The sequence below is a fragment of the Dendrobates tinctorius genome, unplaced genomic scaffold, assembly GCF_039654945.1.
Source record: "Dendrobates tinctorius isolate UK_male_01 unplaced genomic scaffold, ASM3965494v1 ptg000116l, whole genome shotgun sequence".
NCBI classification, from domain to species: Eukaryota; Metazoa; Chordata; class Amphibia; order Anura; family Dendrobatidae; genus Dendrobates; species Dendrobates tinctorius.
The window spans coordinates 46,184,383-46,212,222 of record NW_027361784.1 but is presented as its reverse complement, the minus strand read 5'-3'; the positions used below and the strand labels follow the sequence as shown (position 1 = coordinate 46,212,222).

The window sequence follows — 27,840 nt, the reverse complement described above, 5'->3', positions numbered from 1 at the left end:
CCATCCCTGTGTCCGTTTTTACCATCCGTGTCCGTTTTTACCATCAGTGTCGGCTTTTACCATCCCTGTGTCCGTTTTTACCATCCCTGTGTCCGTTTTTACCATCAGTCATCAGTGATAAAGAAATAAATGTTGAAGCTTCTCCGATCGACTGCAGTGTTAATCTGTCAGTGCTTGGTTCTCCACTGCTGCCCTCCGTGTGCTGGACGTGTCTTCACGGAGCCATAGACTTGCATTGACACTTTTCATCCGTGACATCAGAGATAAACACGGACATGTCTCTGTGAATCCGGCAAGGACATCTGAATAGCAGCATAGATTATAATGGTTTTGTGTTCTTTTTGTGAAAAAACAAACAAACAGATAAATCACTTATGTGCAACACAGAGAGCCTGAACGAGGATGCAAGTGCAGGGTGCCGTCGCAGCTGAGGGTCTGCCGTCGCAGCTGAGGGTCTGCCGTCGCAGCTGAGGGTCTGCCGTCGCAGCTGAGGGTCTGCCGTCGCAGCTGAGGGTCTGCCGTCGCAGCCGTCTTGAGGCTCCTATTTTGCTGTAAACTACAATACTGTGGGGTTGCAGTACATTATACAAGCGGCTGCAGGATCAAGTCCCACATAGGACGTATAAAAAGATATAAAGAATTTTGCATTTAAAAAATGCAAATATTTGCTAGCTTTGTGCCTGTAAAAATCCTATCGATCAAAATAGCTAACGAATCCATAAAGGGAGACGCTGCAAAGGAAAATCCCTACTTCCCCCAAAGAATGCACTAAAAAGCGATCATTGAAAACAACAGCTAAATACGCCAGAAAAAGAACAAAAAAAACAGCTTCATGCAGCTCCAGAGATGGAAAAGGAAAAATATAACTAAAAAAAAAAAAAGGGCAACACATTACATTTTCTTTTTTTTGTTTTTTTTTTTGTTTACAAAATTCTGATTTTATTTTGGCCACTAAAATATAATAACAACTATATAGATATACAATAAAAAATTGAAGATCATAGCCATACATTACTCACTAATATATGAAAATAAGTATTGTGGACAGATACGGCTCTTAAAGTGTTTCAGTTTTTGAATATTTTCTCCCAAATTGGAAAATTATTACAATAATAATGGTTTATAGAAAAACCTTTTAGGGCATAATATAAAGTGTAAATACATAGTAACATAGTTTTGAAGGCTGAAGGAAGACCTTATGTCCATCTAGTTCAGCCTATTTTTAGTGCAGCTGTTCTGCATTGTTGATCCTGGGGAAGGCAAAAAACCCACAGAGTAGAAGCCAATTTTCTCCATAGGGAAAAAAATTGCTTCCCCTAAGCTGGGTCAGCCATCTACCTATAATATTCTGTTATTTGTAACCTTCTATACTGTTACGCACAAGAAAAGCATCCATTCCTTTCTTACATTCATTCAGTGAGTTGGCCATCACCACTTCCTCAGGAAGAGAATTCCAGAGCCTCACTGCTCTTACCGTGAAGAACCCTCCTCTGTGCTGGTGCAGAAATTGTCTTTCCTCCAAACGAAGAGAATGCCCCCTTGTTCTTGTCACAGTCCTTGGTACAAGCAGTTCATTGGAGAGATCTCTGTATTGCCCTCTGATATACTTGTACATATATATTAGGCAGAGTGATTAATGGGAATCTGTCAGCAACTTTAGGCTATGTAATCTGAAAGCAGCATTAGGTAGGGGCTGAGACTCTGATTCCAGAGATTTGTCAGTTAATAGGCTGTGTTGCTGTTTCAGTAAAATCAGTGTTTTATCAGCAGGAGATTATCACTGCAGGACTAGGTGTCTTGTGCCTCCTAGTCCAAACCCTTCCACTCCACTGATTGGCAGTCGAGTTCTCTATTTAGCTGCCACTCAGTGGTGTAGGCGGGGTTATACACAAACCTGCCAATCAGTCTTGTGGGTGGGGCTATGCACAGAAATCTGCCTTTCAGTGATGTGGGTGGGGTTATACATAGAAATCTGCCAATCAGTGATGTGGGTTATAATATATACACACGGTCAGAATTGTTGGTACCCCTCGTTTAATGACAGAAAATCCCACAATGGTGACAGATATAGCTTAAATCTGACAAAAGTAATAATAAATCAGAAATCTATGAAAATGAACAAATGGCAATCAAACATTGCTCTTCAGCCATGCTGCCACAGAATTTAAAAAAAATAAAACTCATGAAATAGGCCTGGACAGAAATGATGGTTCCCCTGAAAATAATGTGACAAAGGGGACATGTTAAATCCCGATGTGTCCACTAATTAGCATCACAGGTGTCTACAATCCTGGAATCAGTGAGTGGCCTGTATAGAGGCTACAGATCCTCACTGTGCTGTTTGGTGACATGGTGTGTATCACACTCAACATGGAGCAGAGGAAGCGAAGGAAAGAGTTGTCTCAGGAGATCAGAAAGAAAACTATAGACAAACATGTTAGAGGTAAGAGTTATAAGACCATCTCCAAGCAGCTTCATGTTCCTGTGACTACAGCTACACATTCAGAAATGTAAGCTCCATGGGACTGTAGCCGACCTCCCTGGACGTGGTCGCAGGAGGAAAATTGATGACAAATCAAAGAGATGGATAATACGAATGGTAACAAAAGAGCCCAGAAAAACTTCTAACAAGATTAAAGGTGAACATCAAACTCAAGGAACATCAGTGTCAGATCGCACCATCCGTCGTTGTATGAGCCAAAGTGGACTTCATGGGAGACGACCAAGGAGGACACCATTTTTGAAAACAAAATCATAAAAAAGCCAGACTGGAATTTTCCAAACTATATGTTGACAAGCCACAAAGCTTCTGGGAGAATGTCCTATGGACAGATCAGTGAAACATGGAACTTTTTGGCAAGGCACATCAGCTGTATGTTCACAGATGGAAAATTGAAGCATATCAAGAAAAGAACACTGTCCCTACTGTGAAACATGGAGGAGGCTCTGTTATATTCTGGGGCTGCTTTGCTGCATCTGGCACAGGGTGTCTCGAATCTGTGCAGAGTACAATGAAATCTCAAGACTATCAAGGGATTCTAGAGAGAAATATGCTGCCCAGTGTCAGATAGCTTGGTCTCAGTCGCAGGTCATGGGTCTTGCAACAGGATAACGACCCAGAACACACAGCTAAAATCACCCAAGAATGGCTAAAAGGAAAACATTGGACTATTCTGAAGTGGCCTTCTATGAGCCCTGACCTAAATGCTATTGAGCATCTTTGGAAAGAGCTGAGACATGGCGTCTGGAAAAGGCAACCTTCAAACACGAGACAACTGGAGCAGTTTGCTCTTGAGGAGTGGCCAAAATACCTGTGGAGAGGAGCAGAAGTCTCACTGACAGGTACAGGAATCGTTTGATTGCAGCGATTGCCTCAAAAGGTTGTGGAACAAAATATTAAGTTAAGGAACCATCATTTCTGTCCAGGCCTATTTCATGAGTTCTGTTGTTTTTTTGTTTTTTTTCTTTAAATTCTGTGGCAGCATGGCTGAAAAGCAATGTCTGACTATCGTTTGTTCATTTTCATAGATTTTTGATTTATTATTACTTTTGTCAGATTCAAGTTATTTCTGTGACCATTGTGGGTTTTTCTGTCATTAAACGAGGGGTACTAACAATTCTGACCACGTATGTAGCTTAACATTCTGAGCTCTGCTACACCTATGGAAGAGAAAACCAGGATTCAGTCACAACTGCTACAGCCAGAAAGCGAATTGATACATTGCTGGAATCAGGGTCTCTCCCCCTACATCATGATGCCATCAGATTATATAGCACATTCCCTTTAAGGTTAAAAAGTAGTTGAGAAATATTTTCAAAATAAAATGACTATAGTTGCAGTTCGTTATAAAAGAGTAATCGTAAACATGCAAAATAGATGATGCATTAAAATCTGATCTCCCCCCCCCCCTATATGGTGTGCGGCGTCCCCCGGGGTCCTTCTCTCACTTCTTCTTGTGTGTTATTTCCCGTCACGTTCCTTATTAGCTGATTATGGCGCCGGCCGGTGTAATGTGCTGTCATAAGCTGCCACGTCTCCCCAGCTGTAAACATATTTCCAGAAGTAGGTGACATCCTGCGGGGCACTGATAACGCCGGCATTAGCCGCACACCGCTCCGCTGACTGTGGACACAACAGCAGCATAATTTTTTTTTCTTTATCAGTGTCTTTTTTTTCTATTTTGTTTATTTTTAGTCTTTTTTTTTTTATTTTGTAAATTTTGACCCCCAAGTGTCAGCTGGAGACATCGTCAGTGCATTTTCCCGGTGCCGACAGCCGAGTGATGGTTTAGTCTTTTTACGGAACCAAATGGGGACACAAATTTTTGGTAATAAAAAGGTATCACTTCCCCCCAAAATAGAAAAATGACCTGTGATTGATTTTTATTTTTTCTTGCTTTTCAGTGTTAACCTTGTAAGTTAATTTTTTTTTATTACATTTTCAAAGATTGAATTTTTACGACCATAACTTACCTATTATTATTATTATTATTATTTATTATTATTATTATTATTATTATTTTTAAACGAGAAAAGTGGAGGTGATTTTTAATTTTTAATTATTTTTATTTTCATATTTTTATTTCAATTTTTTTATTTTTTTTTCAGTTTTTTTTATTTCTATTTAGTTCTAAAATTTTTTTTTCTTTCTTTCTCTACTTAGTTGACGTAAATCCTGCTTGTTCTCTATACATGACTTGTCAGGAGCATGTTACACTTTCAGCGAGTTAACGCTTTGCTGCCCTGTGTGTTACACCTACCTGTCCATTCACACAAAACTGTTAGACCCGCGGGCTCCTGCTGCATTGTTCTACCACAGCAAGCTAAATCTGCATTTGGTACACAAACAAGAATCCTATATCCAAGATCTGTAACTTGCAAGCCATTGTTTCTTGTTTTTTTTTTTAATCTGTCACCTGCAGTGCGCAGGCGCCGGGAGAGGTTCAGCGCCTGCGCACTGCAGGACTCTGTTCTGCCCTCAACTGGGCAGGTTAAGTACGCCTGCGCAGGAGCCGCGACAGGAAGCAAAGAGGACGTTAGCGTTAGAAGATGGGAGGCGCCGGACCGGACCGCGACACCCATCGGACCAAAATCGGACCCGGACCGCCCCTGGGTGAGTATAATATAACTCATTTTTCTTATCTTTCAGGTTACATTGGGGGCTTATCTACAACATTACAGAATACTGTAGATAAGCCCCTGATGGCGGTGCCGGCAGCTGATACGCGAAAAAATAGGTGACAGATTCCCTTTTGCTGTAAGTTATTTCACATGCGTTCTGCCAGCACTATAAGTACCGGATCTCCCTTTCACTCACTTTCCAGCATGTATTGCTCATGTCTAATGCTTTGCCTGCCCGATACTGAAAGCCTGCCCATTTGTAATTCCTCTATGAAACTGCATAAAGTTAAGAGTAGGAGCAGATAGTCAGTCTCCTGCACTTTCTGTAGAGGGACATTCCTGCCCCCATTTTCTATAGAGAAACGAAGATCAGCCCACACTTTCTGCAACCCATGTCAGTGTCTCTGCTTCTATAAAGGCAAGAAACAATCAGAAGGGAGTAGAGTGATTTTTCAAGGGTTTATTTATTTCTCCCTTGAAATAGAATTGTCTGAAAATAAAGGAATTATTTAAAATTCACAAAATGTCTATTTTTGTAGAAAAACAGCACCACACATGGTCATATCTGGTATTGCAGCTCCTCTTCATTGAAGTTAACGGGGCTGAGCTGCAATACTGAGACACAAACATGGCACTGTATTGGAAGAAAACATGTTTTTGTTGAGGGTTTTTTTTTTTTTTTTTCAATCTTCGATCACCCCTTTAAATACATTGCAGTCATTTTTTTAACCTCTGATTGAAAACTAGAATATTTTTCTTTTTCTTTACATTTTATTGGCATCTAAAGCTGAAGCAATAGACATCGTCTACAAATCACTTGTCTGACTCAGGGATCAATTACTTACCTGCAGTGAAATGGCGGCATGATACTCCGTCTGCTTTACATTACACTGCCTTTTTGTATTGCACAGACTTGTTTTAGATTTGTCTCAATCAGGTAAACGGGAGGCAGAGAAAAAAAATGTGAGTTAGTTCTGGCCGTCTTTGTACATCGGTGAATAGAGGGAATGGTGCATTAAACATCTGGGAAGGTTTAGCATTTCTCGGCGGTGACTTGATTATCTGGCTCGGCTTCCATGCTGCAGCGGCGACATCGCTGTCGAGGGTCCCCGCGGTGGATGAATATGACATGAGCTCTCCAGCAGAGCTGTTTGCAGGTTGTGTATGATAGATAGTTATAAGAAGGGACATTTTATCAGCCAGCCACTTCTCTTCCACTATTATCTAGCGCTGTGCACACGGTTACACCTGGTTTGCAGGAGACAGATAAAATACCGTAAATCTACCAAACCGATGTATTTCCATAGAGAGCGGCGCACTCTTCTCTAATGGATGCATTACCGAACGGCTGCTCACCGATTCGAGGCACTCTTAAACAATTTACATGATACGCCTGGACAATGTGTCCCTCAAGGCGATGTCATACGGACATTTTCACAAGTTCAGAAGCTATAAAAAAAAAAAAAAAAAAAAAATTATCTCCACTGGGGAAAAAAAAACCTTTGTCTTTGAGCGGATGTCTATTCCCGCGCAGTGAAATCTGCCTCTTAAGTAAACCTGCAGCTTTGTTGGAAGAATGAGAATAATTGGAGAGATTTACAGTAATTCTACACTGGAACAGAAGATCCGAGTTGGAGACCAAATCTTTAGGGTTTTTTTTTTTTCCTATCTTTTACACCAAAAAAAAAAGAAAAAAAAATTTGTAATTAAAATAAGTTAATTTTGGAAAACCTAGCGGAAATTAGTATCTAGTGGGTGCTTATATTTTATTGTTTTTTTTTTTTTTTTAAAATATATATAATTAATTATGTGATAATTTACTCACATGTAATACGAACTTAAGAGTTGATATCCTCTAGCCTTTTAGCAGTCGTTTGTTCATCTTCTCTGCCAGTGGGGTTTCTATTAATGCTTAAAAAAACCTTCAAAGAAGAAAAAAAACCCCACAGTAAATAGAATCTAGTGGAGTAGGGAGATGCAGCTGCAGATTGTTCAGGCTATGCATGCTGTGATAGGGGAGGAAGAGCAGTTAGAAGCTTTCAGAAATAGATAAATAGTTAATCTTTTCTCTTTTATCAATTACCAAAATAAAAAGTGAAGGAACAAAAGAGAGAACTAATTCCTTCAATATTTGGTGACTGCCCGTCGCCTTCATCACTTTTTTTTTTTTTTTTTGTTTTTAGATATTTGTCACTTGTACACAGTTTATGAAGGATCTCAGCAGGAGGTTGTCCCAAACATCTTGGAGAGCTGACCCCAGATCTTCTGTGGATGTCATTTGTGCAGATCCTCACGTGATCACAGACAGCCTGGATGATGTGAGATCAGGGCTCTGGAGCCGGATCGTCACTCCCAGGAGTCCTTTTTCTTAATGACATTGGATGTTGGGGGTCGTTGTCCAGCTTCAGAATAAATTTGGAACCAGTCCGTCGCCTGTCTACGTAATGGATAAGTTTCTACCTGGCTTTCTCAGTATTGAGGACACCATTAATCCTGACCAACACAAACTTGCAGGACCCTGCACCGAGCGTCACTATAGATCCTCATTATTGTGCCGCTATCCAGTACACAAACTGACTTCTGTTGCAGCTAAATATTTCACATTTTGAACCCTCTGTACAGAGGACCTGCTGCCCTTTTCTGCATACAAGTACGGTACTTATATTTACATGCATATCAAAGGTATTAGATGGTTGTAGTTCGGTCCCACTGTTTGCTGCCAGTTCTGAGCTGATGCCACTGCTGGACATTATCCAATTTCAATGGAAAGTAACATTATGTGTCTTTCATCTGCTGCACTAAGTATTTTTGGCCAACCAGTGCATCAACGGTCTTCAACGTTGCTGATTTCTTGGTGTCCTTAATGCTGAGAAATACGGGTGGATACTTAACCATCATGTAATACCATCAGGGAGTCATCTGCTTGGCTCCAAATTTAATCTGCAGCTGGACAAACCCCTCCAACATCCATCCAGTGTTATTAAAAACAATATCCAGTCTAATGAAGAGTGATGTGATGATCCGACAAAGCCCTGATCTCACATCATTCAGTGTGTCTGGGATCACATGAAGAGACACAAGGATCTGCACAAGTGACGTCCACAGAAGATCTGGCGTCAGGTTTCCAAGATGTTTGGGACATCTAACCAATGTACAAGACACTAAGAAGAACTAGAGAAAGCAAAGTGCGTTCACCAGATACTGATGGGAAATTTAGACTTTTCCTCTGTTCATTCACTTTGCTTTTAAAAATAGTAATGTTGATAGTTTATTTTTATCAGTTAGCAAAATGCATTACTTCGCAGCATTTGTTCCACACCTGTCTAAATCTTTTTCACAGTACTGTATTTCTGTGTGTGAATGTATGAATTTTTAGTCACACAGTATCTGATTCTTTGCAGAAAAGCTCTACGGTGAATTCTTGATATGGGAGTTAAAGGAGGCTCTCTCCCAGCTGCCGCTGAAACCTGGAAAAACTGCGACTTTCACAGTCTATATCAAGGTGAAGCTAGACTTCTCCTGCCAAGAGAACCTCCTGCAAGATTTGAATGATGGTGAGAGACAAAACATTATCCAAAATATTGCATGAACGTAATTTAGACAGCTGTATATGTAATGTTGACTTATACTATTATATTATTGCTATAATACTACTCCTAGAACTACTATATCACTGCTCCTATGTACGAGAACATAACTAATATAATACTGCTCCTATGTACAAGAATATAACTACTATAATACTGGCCCTATATACAAGAGTATAACTACTATAATACTGCCCCTATGTACAAGAATATAACTACTATAATACTGCCCCTATGTACAAGAATATAACTACTATAATACTGCCCCTATGTACAAGAATATAACTACTATAATACTGCCTCTATATACAAGAGTATAACTACTATAATACTGCCCCTATGTACAAGAATATAACTACTATAATACTGCCCCTATGTACAAGAATATAACTACTATAATACTGCCCCCTATGTACAAGAATATAACTACTATAATACTGCCCTTATGTACAAGAATATAACTACTATAATACTGCCCCTATGTACAAGAATATAACTACTATAATACTGCCCTTATGTACAAGAATATAACTACTATAATACTGCTCCTATGTACAAGAATATAACTACTATAATACTGCTCCTATGTACAAGAATATAACTACTATAATACTGCCCCTATGTACAAGAATATAACTACTATAATACTGCCTCTATATACAAGAGTATAACTACTATAATACTGCCCCCTATGTACAAGAATATAACTACTATAATACTGCCCCTATGTACAAGACTATAACTACTATATCACTGCTCCTATGTACGAGAACATAACTAATATAATACTGCTCCTATGTACAAGAATATAACTACTATAATACTGCCTCTATATACAAGAGTATAACTACTATAATACTGCCCCCTATGTACAAGAATATAACTACTATAATACTGCCCCTATGTACAAGAATATAACTACTATAATACTGCCTCTATATACAAGAGTATAACTACTATAATACTGCCCCTATGTACAAGAATATAACTACTATAATACTGCCCCTATGTACAAGAATATAACTACTATAATACTGCCCCCTATGTACAAGAATATAACTACTATAATACTGCTCCTATGTACAAGAATATAACTACTATTATACTGCCCCCTATGTACAAGAATATAACTACTATAATACTGCCCCTATGTACAAGAATATAACTACTATAATATTGCCCCTATGTACAAGAATATAACTACTATAATACTGCCCCCTATGTACAAGAATATAACTACTATAATACTGCTCCTATGTACAAGAATATAACTACTATTATACTGCCCCCTATGTACAAGAATATAACTACTATAATACTGCCCCTATGTACAAGAATATAACTACTATAATATTGCCCCTATGTACAAGAATATAACTACTATAATACTGCCCCTATGTACAAGAATATAACTACTATTATACTGCCCCCTATGTATAAGAATATAACTACTATAATACTGCTCCTATATACAAGAATATAACTACTATAATACTGCCCCCTATGTGCAAGAATATAACTACTATAATATTGCTCCTATGTACAAGAATATAACTACTATAATGTTGCTCCTATGTACAAGAATATAACTACTATAATACTGCCCCCTATGTGCAAGAATATAACTACTACAATACTGCCCCCTATGTACAAGAATATAACTACTATAATACTGCCCCCTATGTATAAGAATATAACTACTATAATACTGCCCCTATGTACAAGAATATAACTACTATAATACTGCCCCCTATGTGCAAGAATATAACTACTATAATACTGCCCCCTATGTGCAAGAATATAACTACTATAATACTGCCCCCTATGTATAAGAATATAACTACTATAATATTGCTCCTATGTACAAGAATATAACTACTATAATACTGCCCCCTATGTGCAAGAATATAACTACTACAATACTGCCCCCTATGTACAAGAATATAACTACTATAATACTGCCCCCTATGTATAAGAATATAACTACTATAATATTGCTCCTATGTACAAGAATTTAACCACTATAATACTGCCCCCTATGTGCAAGAATATAACTACTATAATACTGCCTCCTATGTACAAGAATATAACTACTATAATACTGCCCCCTATGTGCAAGAATATAACTACTATAATACTGCCCCCTATGTACAAGAATATAACTACTATAATACTGCCCCTATGTACAAGAATATAACTACTATAATACTGCCCCCTATGTACAAGAATATAACTACTATAACACTGCCCCCTATGTACAAGAATATAACTACTATAATACTGCCCCCTATGTACAAGAATATAACTACTATAATACTGCCCCCTATGTATAAGAATATAACTACTATAATATTGCTCCTATGTACAAGAATATAACTACTATAATACTGCCCCCTATGTACAAGAATATAACTACTATAATACTGCCCCCTATGTACAAGAATATAACTACTATAATACTGCCCCCTATGTACAAGAATATAACTACTATAATACTGCCCCCTATGTACAAGAATATAACTACTATAATACTGCCCCCTATGTACAAGAATATAACTACTATAATACTGCCCCCTATGTACAAGATTATAACTACTATAATACTGCCCCCTATGTACAAGAATATAACTACTATAATACTGCCCCCTATGTACAAGAATATAACTACTATAATACTGCTCCTATGTACAAGAATATAACTACTATAATACTGCCCCCTATGTACAAGAATATAACTACTATAATACTGCCCCCTATGTACAAGAATATAACTACTATAATACTGCCCCTATGTACAAGAATATAACTACTATAATACTGTCCCCTATGTACAAGAATATAACTACTATAATATTGCTCCTATGTACAAGAATATAACTACTATAATACTGCCCATAGGTATAAGTGTATTGTCTTGGCGGTGTTCCTGCTGTATAATGTCGTGCTCTTCTCTTTAGTTGCTGTGTACAGTTTTCTAGTAGTTGGGTCTGATAATATCCTGATTATGCTGAGCTCTCGACTCCAGACGTACATTATTTTCTTCATTTCCGATGTATACACCATCTTTTTTTTTTTTTTTGCAGTCTGGCTGCAGTTAGATACTCAGTAATGCATTGTGTCTGCTTTCCCCGCTCTCGTACAATATCAGTGTTGCCGTTATAATCTCGTGTTATTGCAGCCACTTAATGTTCCCATAGTGTATCTGACTTTATGATGATGAAAGTGGTGAGATTCCAGCTTTTGTTTCGGCTCCTTTGCGGCACTATAATAAATGCAGCTCGAAAATTGATGCTCTTTGCGCTTTGTCTCCTCCTGATCTATAACTGCTAGAGGACGTAGAGTTCTGTACATAGTGTCCAGTCTCTGCCTGCAGCTTTGGTTTTCTAGGGCACTACCCATCTTGTCTATGTGGTGTGTTGTGTAGCAGGCTCTACCAGCAGAATAGTGAGTGCAGCTCTGGGGTATAATACGGGATGTAACTCAGGATCAGTAATGTAATGTATGTACACAGAGACTGCACCAGCAGAATAGTGAGTGCAGCTCTGGAGTATAATACAGGATGTAACTCAGGATCAGTAATGTATGTACACAGTGACTGCACCAGCAGAATAGTGAGTGCAGCTCTGGAGGATAATACAGGATGTAACTCAGGATCAGTAATGTATGTACACAGTGACTGCACCAGCAGAATAGTGAGTGCAGCTCTGGAGGATAATACAGGATGTAACTCAGGATCAGTAATGTAATGTATGTACACAGTGACTGCACCAGCAGAATAGTGAGTGCAGCTCTGGAGTATAATACAGTATGTAACTCAGGATCAGTAATGTAATGTATGTACACAGCGACTGCACCAGCAGAATAGTGAGTGCAGCTCTGGAGTATAATACAGGATGTAACTCAGGATCAGTAATGTATGTACACAGTGACTGCACCAGCAGAATAGTGAGTGCAGCTCTGGAGTATAAAACAGGATGTAACTCAGGATCAGTAATGTAATGTATGTACACAGTGACTGCACCAGCAGAATAGTGAGTGCAGCTCTGGAGGATAATACAGGATGTAACTCAGGATCAGTAATGTAATGTATGTACACAGTGACTGCACCAGCAGAATAGTGAGTGCAGCTCTGGAGTATAATACAGTATGTAACTCTGGATCAGTAATGTAATGTATGTACACAGCGACTGCACCAGCAGAATAGTGAGTGCAGCTCTGGAGTATAATACAGGATGTAACTCAGGATCAGTAATGTATGTACACAGTGACTGCACCAGCAGAATAGTGAGTGCAGCTCTGGAGTATAATACAGTATGTAACTCAGGATCAGTAATGTAATGTGTGTACACAGTGACTGCACCAGCAGAATAGTGAGTGCAGCTGTGGAGTATAATACAGGATGTAGCTCAGGATTGGTAATGTAATGTGTGTACACAGTGACTGCACCAGCAGAATAGTGAGTGCAGCTCTGGAGTATAATACAGGATGTAACTCAGGATCAGTAATGTAATGTATGTACACAGTGACTGCACCAGCAGAATAGTGAGTGCAGCTCTGGAGTATAATACAGGAGGTAACTCAGGATCAGTAATGTAATGTGTGTACACAGTGACTGCACCAGCAGAATAGTGAGTACAGCTCTGGAGTATAATACAGCATGTAACTCAGGATCAGTAATGTAATGTGTGTACACAGTGACTGCACCAGCAGAATAGTGAGAGCAGCTCTGGAGTATAATACAGGATGTAACTCCGGATCAGTAATGTAATGTATGTACATAGTGACTGCACCAGCAGAATAGTGAGTGCAGCTGTGGAGTATAATACAGGATGTAACTCCGGATCAGTAATGTATGTACATAGTGACTGCACCAGCAGAATAGTGAGTGCAGCTCTGGAGTATAATACAGGATGTAACTCCGGATCAGTAATGTAATGTATGTACATAGTGACTGCACCAGCAGAATAGTGAGTGCAGCTGTGGAGTATAATACAGGATGTAGCTCAGGATTGGTAATGTAATGTGTGTACACAGTGACTGCACCAGCAGAATAGTGAGTGCAGCTCTGGAGTATAATACAGGATGTAACTCAGGATCAGTAATGTATGTGCACAGTGACTGCACCAGCAGAATAGTGATTGCAGCTCAGGGGTATAATACAGGATATAACTCAGAATCAGTAATGTAATGTATGTACACAGTGACTGCACCAGCAGAATAGCGAGTGCAGCTCTGGAGTATTATACAGGATGTAACTCAGTATCAGTAATGTAATGTATGTACACAGTGACTGCACCAGCAGAATAGTGAGTGCAGCTCTGGAGTATAAATACGGGATATAACTCAGGATCAGTAATGTAATGTGTGTACACAGTGACTGCACCAGCAGATTAGTGCGTGCAGCTCTGGAGTATAATACAGGATGTAACTCAGGATCAGTAATGTATGTACACAGTGACTGCACCAGCAGAATAGTGAGCGCAGCTCTGGGGTATAATACAGGATGTAATTCAGGATCAGTAATGTAATGTATGTACACAGTGACCTCACCAGCAGAGTAGTGAGTGCAGCTCTGGAGTATAATAAAGGAGGTAACTCAGGATCAGTAATGTAATGTATGTACACAGTGACTGCACCAGCAGAATAGTGAGCGCAGCTCTGGAGAATAATACAGGATGTAACTCAGAATCAGTAATGTAATGTATGTACACAGTGACTGCACCAGCAGCATAGTGAGTGCAGCTCTGGAGAATAATACAGGATGTAACTCAGAATCAGTAATTTAATGTATGTACACAGTGACTGCACCAGCAGAATAGTGAGCGCAGCTCTGGAGAATAATACAGGATGTAACTCAGAATCAGTAATGTAATGTATGTACACAGAGACTGCACCAGCAGCATAGTGAGTGCAGCTCTGGAGTATAATACAGGACGTGGCTCGGCGCTCTTGTAGTATGCCTCCGGGCTGCATTAGATGAGTGATGTTGGAGGTCTCAGAGTCCGCGAGTCAATAGTGAGGGGATAGTATATGAAGGGTGAAGTGTCGAACGCCCGGCTGTGACAGGCACCGTAATTAGCCCCAGTGTTGTTCCCGCTTTCCCGGATAGTCACACTGTGTTCAACAAAGGCGTACCGCAGCTGTAAAATTCCTTTTCTAGTGTAATGTTGGCGCTGTGTAATTTGTGTGGCAGACAACAGGTGGGACCACGGCTTTGATCTCCCAAACTCACAAGGCAACGTTTGATCATCTTGTAAGATCCAATTTGTGTGCGCTGCGTCGGGATTAATGGGGAAGCGGGATCGTTAAAGCCACCATGGAGGACGGGGAGTTTATTCCTTTTGGTTTCGGGATTATGAAAAGAGATCGACTCGACCGTGTGTATCAGGAGAGGGGAGGGAAGGGGTTAAGTGACAGATGAGTGCGCCGCGTCGCCCGTCCGGGTCATTGTGCTGTTTGTCTGCAGTAATTGCATCTAATCGTTGTAATCGCCGCATCTCTTCTGAGTCTGCTGTTGCGGCACATCGCTGGCGATCACCAGAACACATGACTGCGCCTGACATCGTGTGCAGATCATCCGAACGCAACACTTATTTTTTTTTTTTTTCCCCCTGGGTTAATTATTTTTGCCTTTGACTTATGGAAATACATTTGTCTTTTGAGCTGAAAACTTCTGCAAATTGGTAATTTAGTCTTCGTTTCATTTGTTACCAATGTTCACGTCATTTACTTTGTGGATGGAAGAACGGAGTCCGCGTTGTAGAATGAGGAAGGCGCAGTAATGTCAGAGCGGACGCTGCGCCGGGGAAGTGGTGGGGGGAGGAAAGGGAAGAAGGTTTCTTCATGGCTGGTCAGGTCCCTGCCCATTACTATAAAAGATGCAAAAAATGGAGAAAAGTTTTGGGCTTTTCATTCTCATTCATTTCATGGTTTTCATTCAGTCTCCTCACCCCCGGTGTATAACCTCCGGCCCCCAGTGTATAACCTCCGGCCCCCAGTGTATAACCTCCGGCCCCCAGTGTATAACCTCCGGCCCCCAGTGTGTAACCTCCGGCCCCCAGTGTGTAACCTCCGGCCCCCAGTGTGTAACCTCTGGTCCCCCTGCCCCCGGTGTATAACCTCTGGTCCCCATGACCCCGGTGTATAACCTCTGGTCCCCCTGCCCGCAGTGTGTAACCTCTGGTCCCCCTGCCCCCGGAGTATAACCTCTGGTCCCCCTGCCCCCGGAATATAACCTCTGGTCCCCCTGCCCCCGGAGTATAACCTCTAGTCCCCCTGCCCCCGGAGTATAACCTCTGGTCCCCCTGCCCCCGGAGTATAACCTCTGGTCCCCCTGCCCCCGGAGTATAACCTCTGGTCCCCCTGCCCCCGGAGTATAACCTCTGGCATCCCCCCCCCCCGGTGTTTAAGCTTCTGGCCCGTTTCATCAGGGTACAACCTCCGGCCCCCCACCTTGCTGTCTGCCCTTACTACCATGTGACACAACGGCTGGTGGTGCAGAGCTCACTGATACCAGCGCCGTCCTGTAATAGGAGCCACTGGGGTAACATGTCCGTTCATGACATTTTCTCTTCCTGGATCTTCCACCATCACCTGCGATTGATAATTCTGACAAATAGAAAAAACTGAAGGAACTCGACCATGAATTGGACACCCTATAACTTTACAGAGTTGGGGGGGGGGGGCCCAAGAACTGAGGGGCAGAGGTTAGAAAAGTCACCATCGCTCTGCAGGCCCCATAACTGCAGAGTCCAGACCTCCTCTGGTATCAGCACTAACACTGCGCCCCCCGCTGGAAGCTTCATGGCCGAGCGGCTGCATGCAGCCGTACATCACCAAGCACAATGCCGAGCGTCGGATGGAGTGGTGTAAAGCCGCCACCACTGAACTCTGGAGGAGATGTGTTCTGTGCAGTGACCACACTTCTCAGTGTCTGATGGAGGAGTCTGGTGACTCCAGGAGACTGTTAGCTTCTGACTGCATTGTGCCCCCTGTACAGATGTGGAGGAGGGTAATTTTATGGGCTGTTGTCAGGGGGCGGCCTACAGTTCTTAGTTTCAGTGATGGAAAATCTTAATCTTCAGCACAAGTTGGCACACACACGTGGATAATGCAAGAGGAATTTGAATAGAATACAGTAAACGCTTCGGTCACAGCGACCTTCGTCAGTGTACTATATAATGTACTGAGTGCACTTGTCGGTAGGGCAACCTGTCCATTAAGAACTATGTGAAAACCTGGAGGGCCATCTGTCGGTTACAGGAACGTGAGGTGGGTAGCAGCACAGACGCGGTTTCCACCGCTTGTCTCCTGGTGGAAACCGCGTCTGTGCTGCTACCCACCTCACGTTCCTGTAACCGACAGATGGCCCTCCAGGTTTTCACATAGTTCTTAATGGACAGGTTGCCCTACCGACAAGTGCACTCAGTACATTATATAGAACACTGACGAAGGTCGCTGTGACCGAAGCGTTTACTGTATGTACTGTATTCTATTCAAATACCACTTTTACCTGCATTATCCATGTGTGTGCCAAGTTAGTCTATACAAGTACACGGATTGGGATCCTACTTGTGCACCACTACTTTAGAGTTGTGCCAGCGGTTCTGTAAATCTTCAGCACAAGACATTGTGGACACTTGTAGCTTCATCTTTGTGGGAGCGGTTTTGGGAAGACCCTTCTCTTTTCCCCATGATGGCACCCAGGCCATAAGGTCCATACAGACATGAAGCAGGTGTAATGTACTTGTGTGCAGGGGCAGGAGTTATGTACGGGGCAGGTGTAATGTACGGGTGTACAGGGACAGGTGTGTAATTGTGTACGGCGGCAGGTGTAGTGTACGGGAGTAGGTGTAGTGTGCTTATGTACGAGGGAAGATGTAGTGTACGGGACAGGTGTAATGTATGGGTTTTAATGGAACAGGTGTAGTGAATGGGGGCATGTGTTATGTATGGGTGTACGGAGACAGGTGGTATATACGGGTGTCACGGGTTTACCGCGACAAAGAGGAACCAGAAAACCGCATTGTCCAATTTCTTCTACTCCTGCACAGATTAGAAGCACTTCACCTTCTTATTAAACAATGTCAATTTCTTTTAGCAGTAAAGGGGTTAATCTGCTCAGTTGAGAGCTCCTGGAAGCTTTCCTGCATTAAGGCTCTCAGCTGTTCATTGTTAACCTTTCTATCTCCTATTTATTCTGGGTCCTGGCTAGCACTCAGTCAGAGAATAGAGATATCTTATGCTGCATGGCTGGAGGTAGTTGTTGGTCCTTATTGGAGAAGGCATTTGGTGGATTTATCTGTGACTGTTGCTAGATTTTGAGTGTTTGCTAATTTCTTTTCTTCTCCTTCTTTAGTTTTACCCCATCCCCCACTCCTTGCTGCATTCCTCTTATATGTGTGTGTATATTTGTATGTTTGGTATTTTTCATTACCCTTGCTCGTATTACCTTGTGAGTCTGGTTGATGTTTCACGGTACACTTCTACTCCTCTCTTCCCTGGGTGGGGGAAGGGTACAGACTGAGGGTGGATTCAGGGGCTAAGGCAAGGGATATGGCCCCGGCGTCTTCACCATCAGAAGTAATCCTGGAAACAGGGTGTAATGTAAAATGTCTGTAAGATCTGTATGTTAAAGTATGATATTTCTAGAACCATCTAGAAATCTCCTATTGCTACACACTGAGGAGACGAGCCTGTCATGTAGCTGCAATCCCCCTCTTCCCCCACAACTTAACACACCAGTGTCTTCCTGCATGCAGTTCTGTGAAACCTGAAGCCTCAGTGTAGAATTCTTCTCCTCCCCCCCTCCCTGCACAGCTAAAGTAAGTCCTTTGTTTTCTGGGACATGTGTCTGAAATAAAACTATGAGAGATATTAAAATAGGCTACCGTGGGCTCCGATCGCGACAGAAAAACGAAAAGGACATTTCTGTGATCTGCGCGGACCCGGCTTCCCTACGGTGGCGCTTGCAAAGTTCTATCACCGCCAGAACCTGAGATATGGATTGCTCCCAAACGGAGTGTCCTAAGTATGGCATGCTTGGTGTCTTCGGATTCTATTCGGTAAATCACAAACAATGATGCCGAATGTGTGTTGGTACGGGCTTTTCTCGTTTAGATATAGTTATTCTAAATTTTGTAGCCAAATCCTAACTTGGAGAGAGGGAGGTTGGACCTCTCCAGACCGCCCATTTCGTGAGGTCACAGACCCTAGACTATAGGTATTTGCTACCAAATTCCAGTCAGTTCAGCTGGAGTCCTGCCAGAGACACGTGGCGATGAGTGGGGACGTTTGGTTAAGCGCCCCTCCCCCAGCCACATGGTCAGTCTAATACCAACTACGCACATGTGAGTGTTACTTTCTGTTCTTTCATCCACTTTGTTTTAGATTTGTATTTGTACATATGTAATGTCCCAATTTATTACAACTTTTGTATTTGCAATCACTGCCCGACTTTGGGGAATAAATCGTAAAATTATCAGTTTGACTCCATGCTCTAAGAAACGAACTATGCGCCTTTTTTAAATAATCGCTACTAATTTGGGGTTTGTAACGGACCCTCTTAATTAACTCTTTGATTAAGTAAAGCGTGGCTGGTGGCAGCGTGGTGTGCACGGCTGGCTAGGCTAGCTGGCAGTACAGACGGGTCTTACATGCTGAATGAGGGGCTGCGGCCACAGCATTGATAATTCCCTTACTGCAGTAGTCTAGCGGCCCGTGCACAACAAGCAGCCCGTCCGGCGACTAATTATCCTAGGTGCAGTTCCCTGACTGACCTGAGGGTAAGGGGGGCGCCGGAGAGCTGTGAGTTCCAAAGTGGAACTGAGAAAGTGGGATATACATAAATCCCCGCAGTTCTTGGAAGGTTGATAGCAGTGGTGGGGTATCCAAAATACCCCCTGCGGTAAATTGTTAGAGCAAGATTAGCTTGCTGTATTTTTGTCACGTGGTGCCGGTGGTGGGATAACTAAGATAAGCCCCCACTGTGCCTGTGATGGCCGTGTGCCGGCAGTGCGTCGCGTCCCTCCGTCCGCTCACAAACCCGTGTCGGTGATGGGATTGTGGCCTATTGGTCGCACAGGGTCCGCTGTCCGTCGCTATTTGGTGGCAGCGGTCCGCCCGTTCGTCACATATTGGTGGCAGCGGTGGGCTGTTCATCACACAGGGAAAGCTAGGCCACCCCTAGCATTAGGGACAACCGACAACAGAGTCATGATAACGGCTGTACAGGGGCAGGTCTTATGTCCGGGTGTAGAGGGCAGGTGTTACATTTGGGGGTTCAGACCTGAGCAGTTGCTGTGTCTGGATGTACAGAGAGGAGTCTGTGCCACCAGGTGATTTGTCCCCTTTGGGGTTATGTCAACATGTAACGAGGCCCCTGCAGGACTCAATATACACTGATATATATCATGTCCCGAGCCTCTGACGTCGCCGTGTACAGGTTGAGGGTGGTGCTGTCCTGCGCTGCAGTGCTCATCATCCCCAGCTCTGATATCTGTGCAATATTCAGGACATTTACACACATCGTTCTTTTTGCACTTGTTATATCCCTAGCTGGACCTGCTCCGACCACTTCTGTCATTATTGCCAGGCACCGCCAAATTCACTGTACAGGCAGATGTGGTAATGGGGGAGGCAGCAGTGCAGCCAAGAGTACTGGGGTGGCTGTGACTTGTAGTGCCCTCCAGCAAGGGATAGTGTGCAGACTCTTCAGCCGGTCAGCAGGGGTATTCATCTCCCTGCAGTACCACGCCCTATTTACCACCACGCCCTGTTTATCACACCCTATTTATAACACGCTCTATGTTCACCACTCCCTTTGTACACCACCCCCTATTTATTCCACATTCTTCTTTTTACACCTTTATACCAACCCTATTTATACTACTCTCTATTTATACCACATTCTTCTTTTTACACCTTTATACCAACCCTATTTATACTACTCTCTATTTATTCCACATTCTTCTTTTTACACCTTTATACCAACCCTATTTATACTACTCTCTATTTATACCACATTCTTCTTTTCACGCCCTATTTGTACTACGCCCTATTTACACCATGCCCTTCTTTTCACGCCCTCTTTATAGCACGCCCTCTTTATAGCACGCCCTCTTTATAGCACGCCCTCTTTATAGCACGCCCTCTTTATAGCACGCCCTCTTTATAGCACGCCCTCTTTATAGCACATCATCTTTATGCCATGCCCTCTTTATGCCACGCCCTCTTTATGCCACATTATCTTTGTCACACCCTCTTTATACCACACCCTTGTTATACCACACCCTCCTTTTCACAGCCTCTTTATATCACAGCCTCTTTATATCACAGCCTCTTTATACCATGCCCACTTTTTACCACGCCCTCTTTATACCACACCACCTTCATACTGCTCCCACTTTGTACCACCCCCTTTATACCACGCCGTCTTTATACCATGCCATCCTTATACCACACCCTCTTTATACCACTCCCGCTTTATACCACGCCTTCGTTATACCACGCCCTCGTTATACCACACCCTATTTATTCTACACCCTCTAAAAAAAATTCCACATTTGTATTTATCCCAGCAGTCTGCTCGGAGTTGCCCCTTATTGTGCTTGTTCACTCCCTGATAACTGCTGTTACTTCTGTTTTCACCTATTTTTGTTCCTTGAGCGCACACATTTCTGTTCTGTTTGGTGTTGGGAAGGAAGATGAATTTTGAATGCAGCTCTGGATGTGTATGTGCTTTAGTCACTTTATTGGCTGCATTCACATTTCTGCCAATTGGCCTGAAAGCTTTGGTTTATCAGGGATCTAACACGGTCATCGTCAAATGATCTCTTACAATGGGTTTCTCTTTAATAGTGATATGTAGCTGAATTTTGAATAAAGCTCTGCAGGACAATGTGCTCTGTCCGCACCGGTGCTGCAATCAAAATTCTTCTGATTGGCCTTCAAACATCGATTCCACTCCACTCCGCAGTTAGACCTGGAACAGCATTTTTGCCCCTGCTCTTTGGTAATAGGAAGCCAGTAAAGTTTTAGTTGCAGCTCTGGTTGTGACTGGAGAAAGCAAATCAATAATAGCAGTATTTTTGCGCAGCTTATATTACATGAAGAAGCTTTGTGAATATTTTACAAATTGGATTTTGTTCTTGGCTGGATTTATATCACATCAATCAATGGATTTACTCCAATCACACCCAAAGCTGCAATCAAAAGTGATGGCAGTGGATTAGCGCTGTGGTACTGTGCGGTCGCAAATTGAAGCCGGCATATAGTGTAGGCCGACCTCCCCGATATGTCGCCGTAATGATGGCGTATCTGGGCACATTTTCCGGCCTCGTGCCGTCTCCTCGCGTCTTTTCACGTTTCCTTACATCTCCGCTCATGTAAGTCAGCGGCGTCTTATTTATGCCACGTCGGGTTTTCATTTCATACAAGTTTTTTCTTCTGATAATTCTCCTTTATTGCTTCCCCCACTTAACCACGTGGCGTACGGCGCCTGTAATTACAGCGCGGGACACAATGGACTATATTTAGTGTCCGCTCGCTGCCATTCATTGCAGGCGTCTTGTGTGTTAACAGGATCATGCTGAGGCCGAGGGGCGACCATAATCCTGGTCCTGAGCGGGCAACTAACGCTAGAAGGACTGTAACCCACCAGAGTAGGGCAAGTCCTTCTGCGGTCATGTCTGTCCCAAGTACATATTGCCATAACGTTCATCATCCAGCTTTTCCTGGACCCTGAGCGACCCGTAACTGCAGATGGGCACCAGAAGGATCAGGATGAGCAAAAGTATAGACACCAGGAGGATAAGGATGCGCAAAAGTATAGACACAAGGAGGATGAGAATGCGCAAAAGTATAGGCACCAGGAGACACTGGACATAACTGAAGCATATGCACCAATGGGAATAGGCTGAAAAGAGGTATAGGTCCCAGGATGAACTGGATGAACAGATGTATAGAAACCAGGATGATCAGGCTGAGCAGAGGTATAGGCACCAGGTTGATCAGGCTGGATAGGAGTATCAGGCCAAACAGAAGTATAGGAGCCTGGATGAACTGGCTGAACAGGGGTATAGGCACCAGGATGATCAGGCTGAACAGGGGTATAGGCACGAGGAGGATCAGTCTGATGATAGGTATAAGCACCAGGATGAACTGGCTGAACAGAGGTCTAGAAGCCTGGATGATCAGGCTGAAGAGAGTTATAGGAATCAGGATGATAAGGCTGAGCAGAGGTATAGGCACCAGGATGATCAGGCTGAACAGAGGTATAGGCACCAGGATGATCAGGCTGAACAGAGGTATAGGCACCAGGATGATCAGGCTGAGCAGATGTATAGGCACCAGGATGTTGAGGCTAAGTAGAGGTATAGGCACCAGGATGATCAGGCTGAGCAGATGTATAGGCACCAGGATGTTGAGGCTAAGTAGAGGTATAGGCACCAGGATGATCAGGCTGAGCAGAGGTATAGGCACCAGGATGTTGAGGATAAGTAGAGGTATAGGCACCAGGTTGATCAGGCTGGATAGGAGTATCAGGCCAAACAGAAGTATAGGAGCCTGGATGATCAGGCTGAACAGGGGTATAGGCACCAGGATGATCAGGCTGAACAGGGGTATAGGCACGAGGAGGATCAGTCCGATCATAGGTATAAGCACCAGGATGAACTGGCTGAACTGAGGTCTAGAAGCCTGGATGATCAGGCTGAAGAGAGTTATAGGAATCAGGATGATAAGGCTGAGCAGAGGTATAGGCACCAGGATGATCAGGCTGAACAGAGGTATAGGCACCAGGATGATCAGGCTGAACAGAGGTATAGGCACCAGGATGATCAGGCTGAGCAGATGTATAGGCACCAGGATGTTGAGGCTAAGTAGAGGTATAGGCACCAGGATGATCAGGCTGAGCAGATGTATAGGCACCAGGATGTTGAGGCTAAGTAGAGGTATAGGCACCAGGATGATCAGGCTGAGCAGAGGTATAGGCACCAGGATGTTGAGGATAAGTAGAGGTATAGGCACCAGGTTGATCAGGCTGGATAGGAGTATCAGGCCAAACAGAAGTATAGGAGCCTGGATGAACTGGCTGAACAGGGGTATAGGCACCAGGATGATCAGGCTGAACAGGGGTATAGGCACGAGGAGGATCAGTCTGATGATAGGTATAAGCACCAGGATGAACTGGCTGAACAGAGGTCTAGAAGCCTGGATGATCAGGCTGAAGAGAGTTATAGGAATCAGGATGATAAGGCTGAGCAGAGGTATAGGCACCAGGATGATCAGGCTGAACAGAGGTATAGGCACCAGGATGATCAGGCTGAACAGAGGTATAGGCACCAGGATGATCAGGCTGAGCAGATGTATAGGCACCAGGATGTTGAGGCTAAGTAGAGGTATAGGCACCAGGATGATCAGGCTGAGCAGATGTATAGGCACCAGGATGTTGAGGCTAAGTAGAGGTATAGGCACCAGGATGATCAGGCTGAGCAGAGGTATAGGCACCAGGATGTTGAGGATAAGTAGAGGTATAGGCACCAGGTTGATCAGGCTGGATAGGAGTATCAGGCCAAACAGAAGTATAGGAGCCTGGATGATCAGGCTGAACAGGGGTATAGGCACCAGGATGATCAGGCTGAACAGGGGTATAGGCACGAGGAGGATCAGTCCGATCATAGGTATAAGCACCAGGATGAACTGGCTGAACTGAGGTCTAGAAGCCTGGATGATCAGGCTGAAGAGAGGTATAGGAATCAGGATGATAAGGCTGAGCAGAGGTATAGGCACCAGGATGATCAGGCTGAACAGAGGTATTGGCACCAGGATGATCAGGCTGAGCAGATGTATAGGCACCAGGATGTTGAGGCTAAGTAGAGGTATAGGCACCAGGATGATCAGGCTGAGCAGATGTATAAGCACCAGGATGTTCAGGCTAAGTAGAGGTATAGGCACCAGGATGATCAGGCTGAGCAGATGTATAGGCACCAGGATGATCAGGCTGAGCAGATGTATAGGCACCAGGATGATCAGGCTGAGCAGATGTCTGGTTCCCTCGTACACTACTGCAGCTGACATCCAGTATTTCATGATGTCCATGATGATGCTCCTATAGCAGTTCTGTGTCCAGACAAACAGCGCCCCCCACAGCTCAGCTTCTGAACATGGAGTGTTGTATTGAGGTAGAAGCAGGCGGCAGAGCACAGTCCGCTGCACATTTTCAGGCCTCACTCCTAGATGGGGGCCGTCCATGGATTGCGCGGACATGTCGGGATGTAATGCGCACACTCTGCTATGGCATGTATAGCCTCTTTACTACTAAACACAGCGCCGTCTCTGCCCTCAGGTCGCGTCTAGTGGCGCTAGTGTAGAAATCGTAAGAGCGCGGGATGCAGTGACGGACGGGAGGCAGAGCAAGGGTTCACAGGTTTATTTACGAGGGCGTTCTAGAGTTAAACAGTATGAATGGTAAAGTGAAGTACATCGGTACAAATAACGACACTCCGGTAGCAAGCGTAGCAGGAAGTCCTAACACTGCCGCTCCTGCCACGAACTCAATAGCGCCGGCAACGGCGGGTGCAGTGCCTTTTCCAGGAGGGTACTGTAGTCGCTGGTCCTTCTTTGTGGCAGTGGACGGTCTCCGGTACCTTCCTCTGCCCTTAGTCCACATACTGATGTGGCAGGCAAAGGCACGGGCCGCCGTCCTGTGCGAGCCCAACGTGGCTCCTTAACTGGTGAAGTCAGGTCACAAGGGTCAGTCTCGTATGTGGTCCCTTTTGGGCAGCGCGTGTGCGGTACTCACCGTCACGTAGTGCACGGCACCGGGTTGTCTCTGGCGGTCTCTGGACACACACGGCACGTCCCGCTCTCCCTGGTCCCTGCTGTTGGCTGCGGGCGACGCTGACCTGCCTGGCGCTGGTGCTCCCGGCTGGAGCTCTGTTCTCTGTGGCTTCTGCAACACCTGGCTCTGCTATGTGTGCAAGATTCTACACGGCTCTGCTCTGCTGTGCACGGCACTCTCTCTCTGGATTACTGCTGGGCACGCAGCTTCCCTCAGCGCAGCAGTCCCTGCCCTTCTGATTGACAGCAGCCTGCCCTGTAGCAGCGCCGGTGCTCTGTCAGGATGTGGAGCGGAGCACACCGCTCACCGGTCTGCGCGCTGCTCTGCCACCAAACTCACTTCCTTCATGCACTTTCTCTTTCTCCTCTTCCGCCCCCCTCCGACAGCAGGAAGCCCCTCCTCTCTAGCGCTTCCCACAGGCAACAAGGGGAAGTCCGCCTCACTCAGGCTTCCACCCGGGAAAAGTGGATGCAGCCGCTCTAGTTCCTTACCCAGCACGCAGGTACCCTCTGCCTCGTCGTCCCCCCCTACACTAGTGTGGTCTGCAGTAAAGAGTCAGAGCTGGAGATGTGGTTTTCATGTGTCAGCTTAGGAAACATGTGAACAGCGCCCCCTAGATATAAAAGAATAGGACATTCCCTTGCTCATATTAACCTTTTCCTCACTGTATTTTCCAGATGGCATCAGTGTCAGCGGCCTGCCGGTGTCCAGTCCCTTCCGACACATTGTCAAACCCAGAGTGGAAAGCAAACCCATCATCCACTCGGACAGCAAGCGGAGCAGCGACTTCACCCACGTGAAGGTCAGTGGTGTTACGAAAAATGACAAAATGCAAAGGGTCCTGTATCCGAGCAAGGTGACAGCTGCTGCACATTCATGGCTGACACTCCTCCTGCCTGCCTGTTGCTCCTGGCTGCCACTGATACACATTCATGGCTGCTGCTACTTCCTGCTGCTCCTCCTCCTGCCTTCTCCTCTTGCCTTCTCCTCCTGCCTTCTCCTTTCTCCTCCTGCCTGCCTTCTCCTCCTGCCTGCCTTCTCCTACTGCCTGCCTTCTGCTCCTGCCTGCCTTCTCCTCCTGCCTGCCTTCTCCTCCTGCCTGCCTTCTCCTCCTGCCTGCCTTCTCCTCCTGCCTGCCTTCTCCTCCTGCCTGCCTTCTCCTCCTGCCTGCCCTCTCCTCCTGCCTGCCCTCTCCTCCTGCCTGCCCTCTCCTCCTGCCTGCCTTCTCCTCCTGCCTGCCTTCTCCTGCCTGCCTGCCTTCTCCTGCCTGCCTGCCTTCTCCTGCCTGCCTGCCTTCTCCTCCTGCCTGCCTTCTGCTCCTGCCTTCTCCTCCTGCCTGCCTTCTCCTCCTGCCTGCCTTCTCCTGCCTGCCTGCCTTCTCCTGCCTGCCTGCCTTCTCCTGCCTGCCTTCTCCTGCCTGCCTGCCTTCTCCTGCCTGCCTGCCTTCTCCTGCCTGCCTGCCTTCTCCTGCCTGCCTGCCTTCTCCTGCCTGCCTGCCTTCTCCTGCCTGCCTGCCTTCTCCTGCCTGCCTGCCTTCTCCTGCCTGCCTGCCTTCTCCTGCCTGCCTGCCTTCTCCTGCCTGCCTGCCTTCTCCTCCTGCCTGCCTTCTCCTCCTGCCTGCCTTCTCCTCCTGCCTGCCTTCTCCTCCTGCCTGCCTTCTCCTCCTGCCTGCCTTCTCCTGCCTGCCTTCTCCTCCTGCCTGCCTTCTCCTCCTGCCTGCCTTCTCCTCCTGCCTGCCTTCTCCTCCTGCCTGCCTTCTCCACCTGCCTGCCTTCTCCACCTGCCTGCCTTCTCCACCTGCCTGCCTTCTCCACCTGCCTGCCTTCTCCACCTGCCTGCCTTCTCCACCTGCCTGCCTTCTCCACCTGCCTGCCTTCTCCACCTGCCTGCCTTCTCCACCTGCCTGCCTTCTCCTCCTGCCTGCCTTCTCCTCCTGCCTGCCTTCTCCTCCTGCCTGCCTTCTCCTGCCTGCCTGCCTTCTCCTCCTGCCTTCTCCTCCTGCCTTCTCCTCCTGCCTTCTCCTCCTGCCTTCTCCGCCTGCCTGCCTTCTCCGCCTGCCTGCCTTCTCCGCCTGCCTGCCTTCTCCGCCTGCCTGCCTTCTCCGCCTGCCTGCCTTCTCCACCTGCCTGCCTTCTCCGCCTGCCTGCCTTCTCCGCCTGCCTGCCTTCTCCGCCTGCCTGCCTTCTCCGCCTGCCTGCCTTCTCCGCCTGCCTGCCTTCTCCGCCTGCCTTGTCCTCCTGCCTGCCTTCTCCACCTTCCTTGTCCTCCTGCCTGCCTTCTCCACCTGCCTTG

The 27,840-nt window shown here is 45.0% G+C and overlaps 1 protein-coding gene across 4 annotated transcripts in view; it reads left to right on the top strand.

Annotated features, from left to right (window-relative positions):
- Positions 1-27,840, top strand: part of TRAPPC9 (trafficking protein particle complex subunit 9) — a 691,224-nt gene that overhangs the window by 148,020 nt on the left and 515,364 nt on the right. For all 4 annotated transcript variants that reach the window (XM_073590384.1, XM_073590386.1, XM_073590387.1 and 1 more), the window contains exons 16-17: positions 8,523-8,675; positions 26,226-26,350. In XM_073590384.1, the coding sequence (XP_073446485.1) occupies positions 8,523-8,675; positions 26,226-26,350 (278 nt within the window). The remainder of the gene's footprint in view (positions 1-8,522; positions 8,676-26,225; positions 26,351-27,840) is intronic.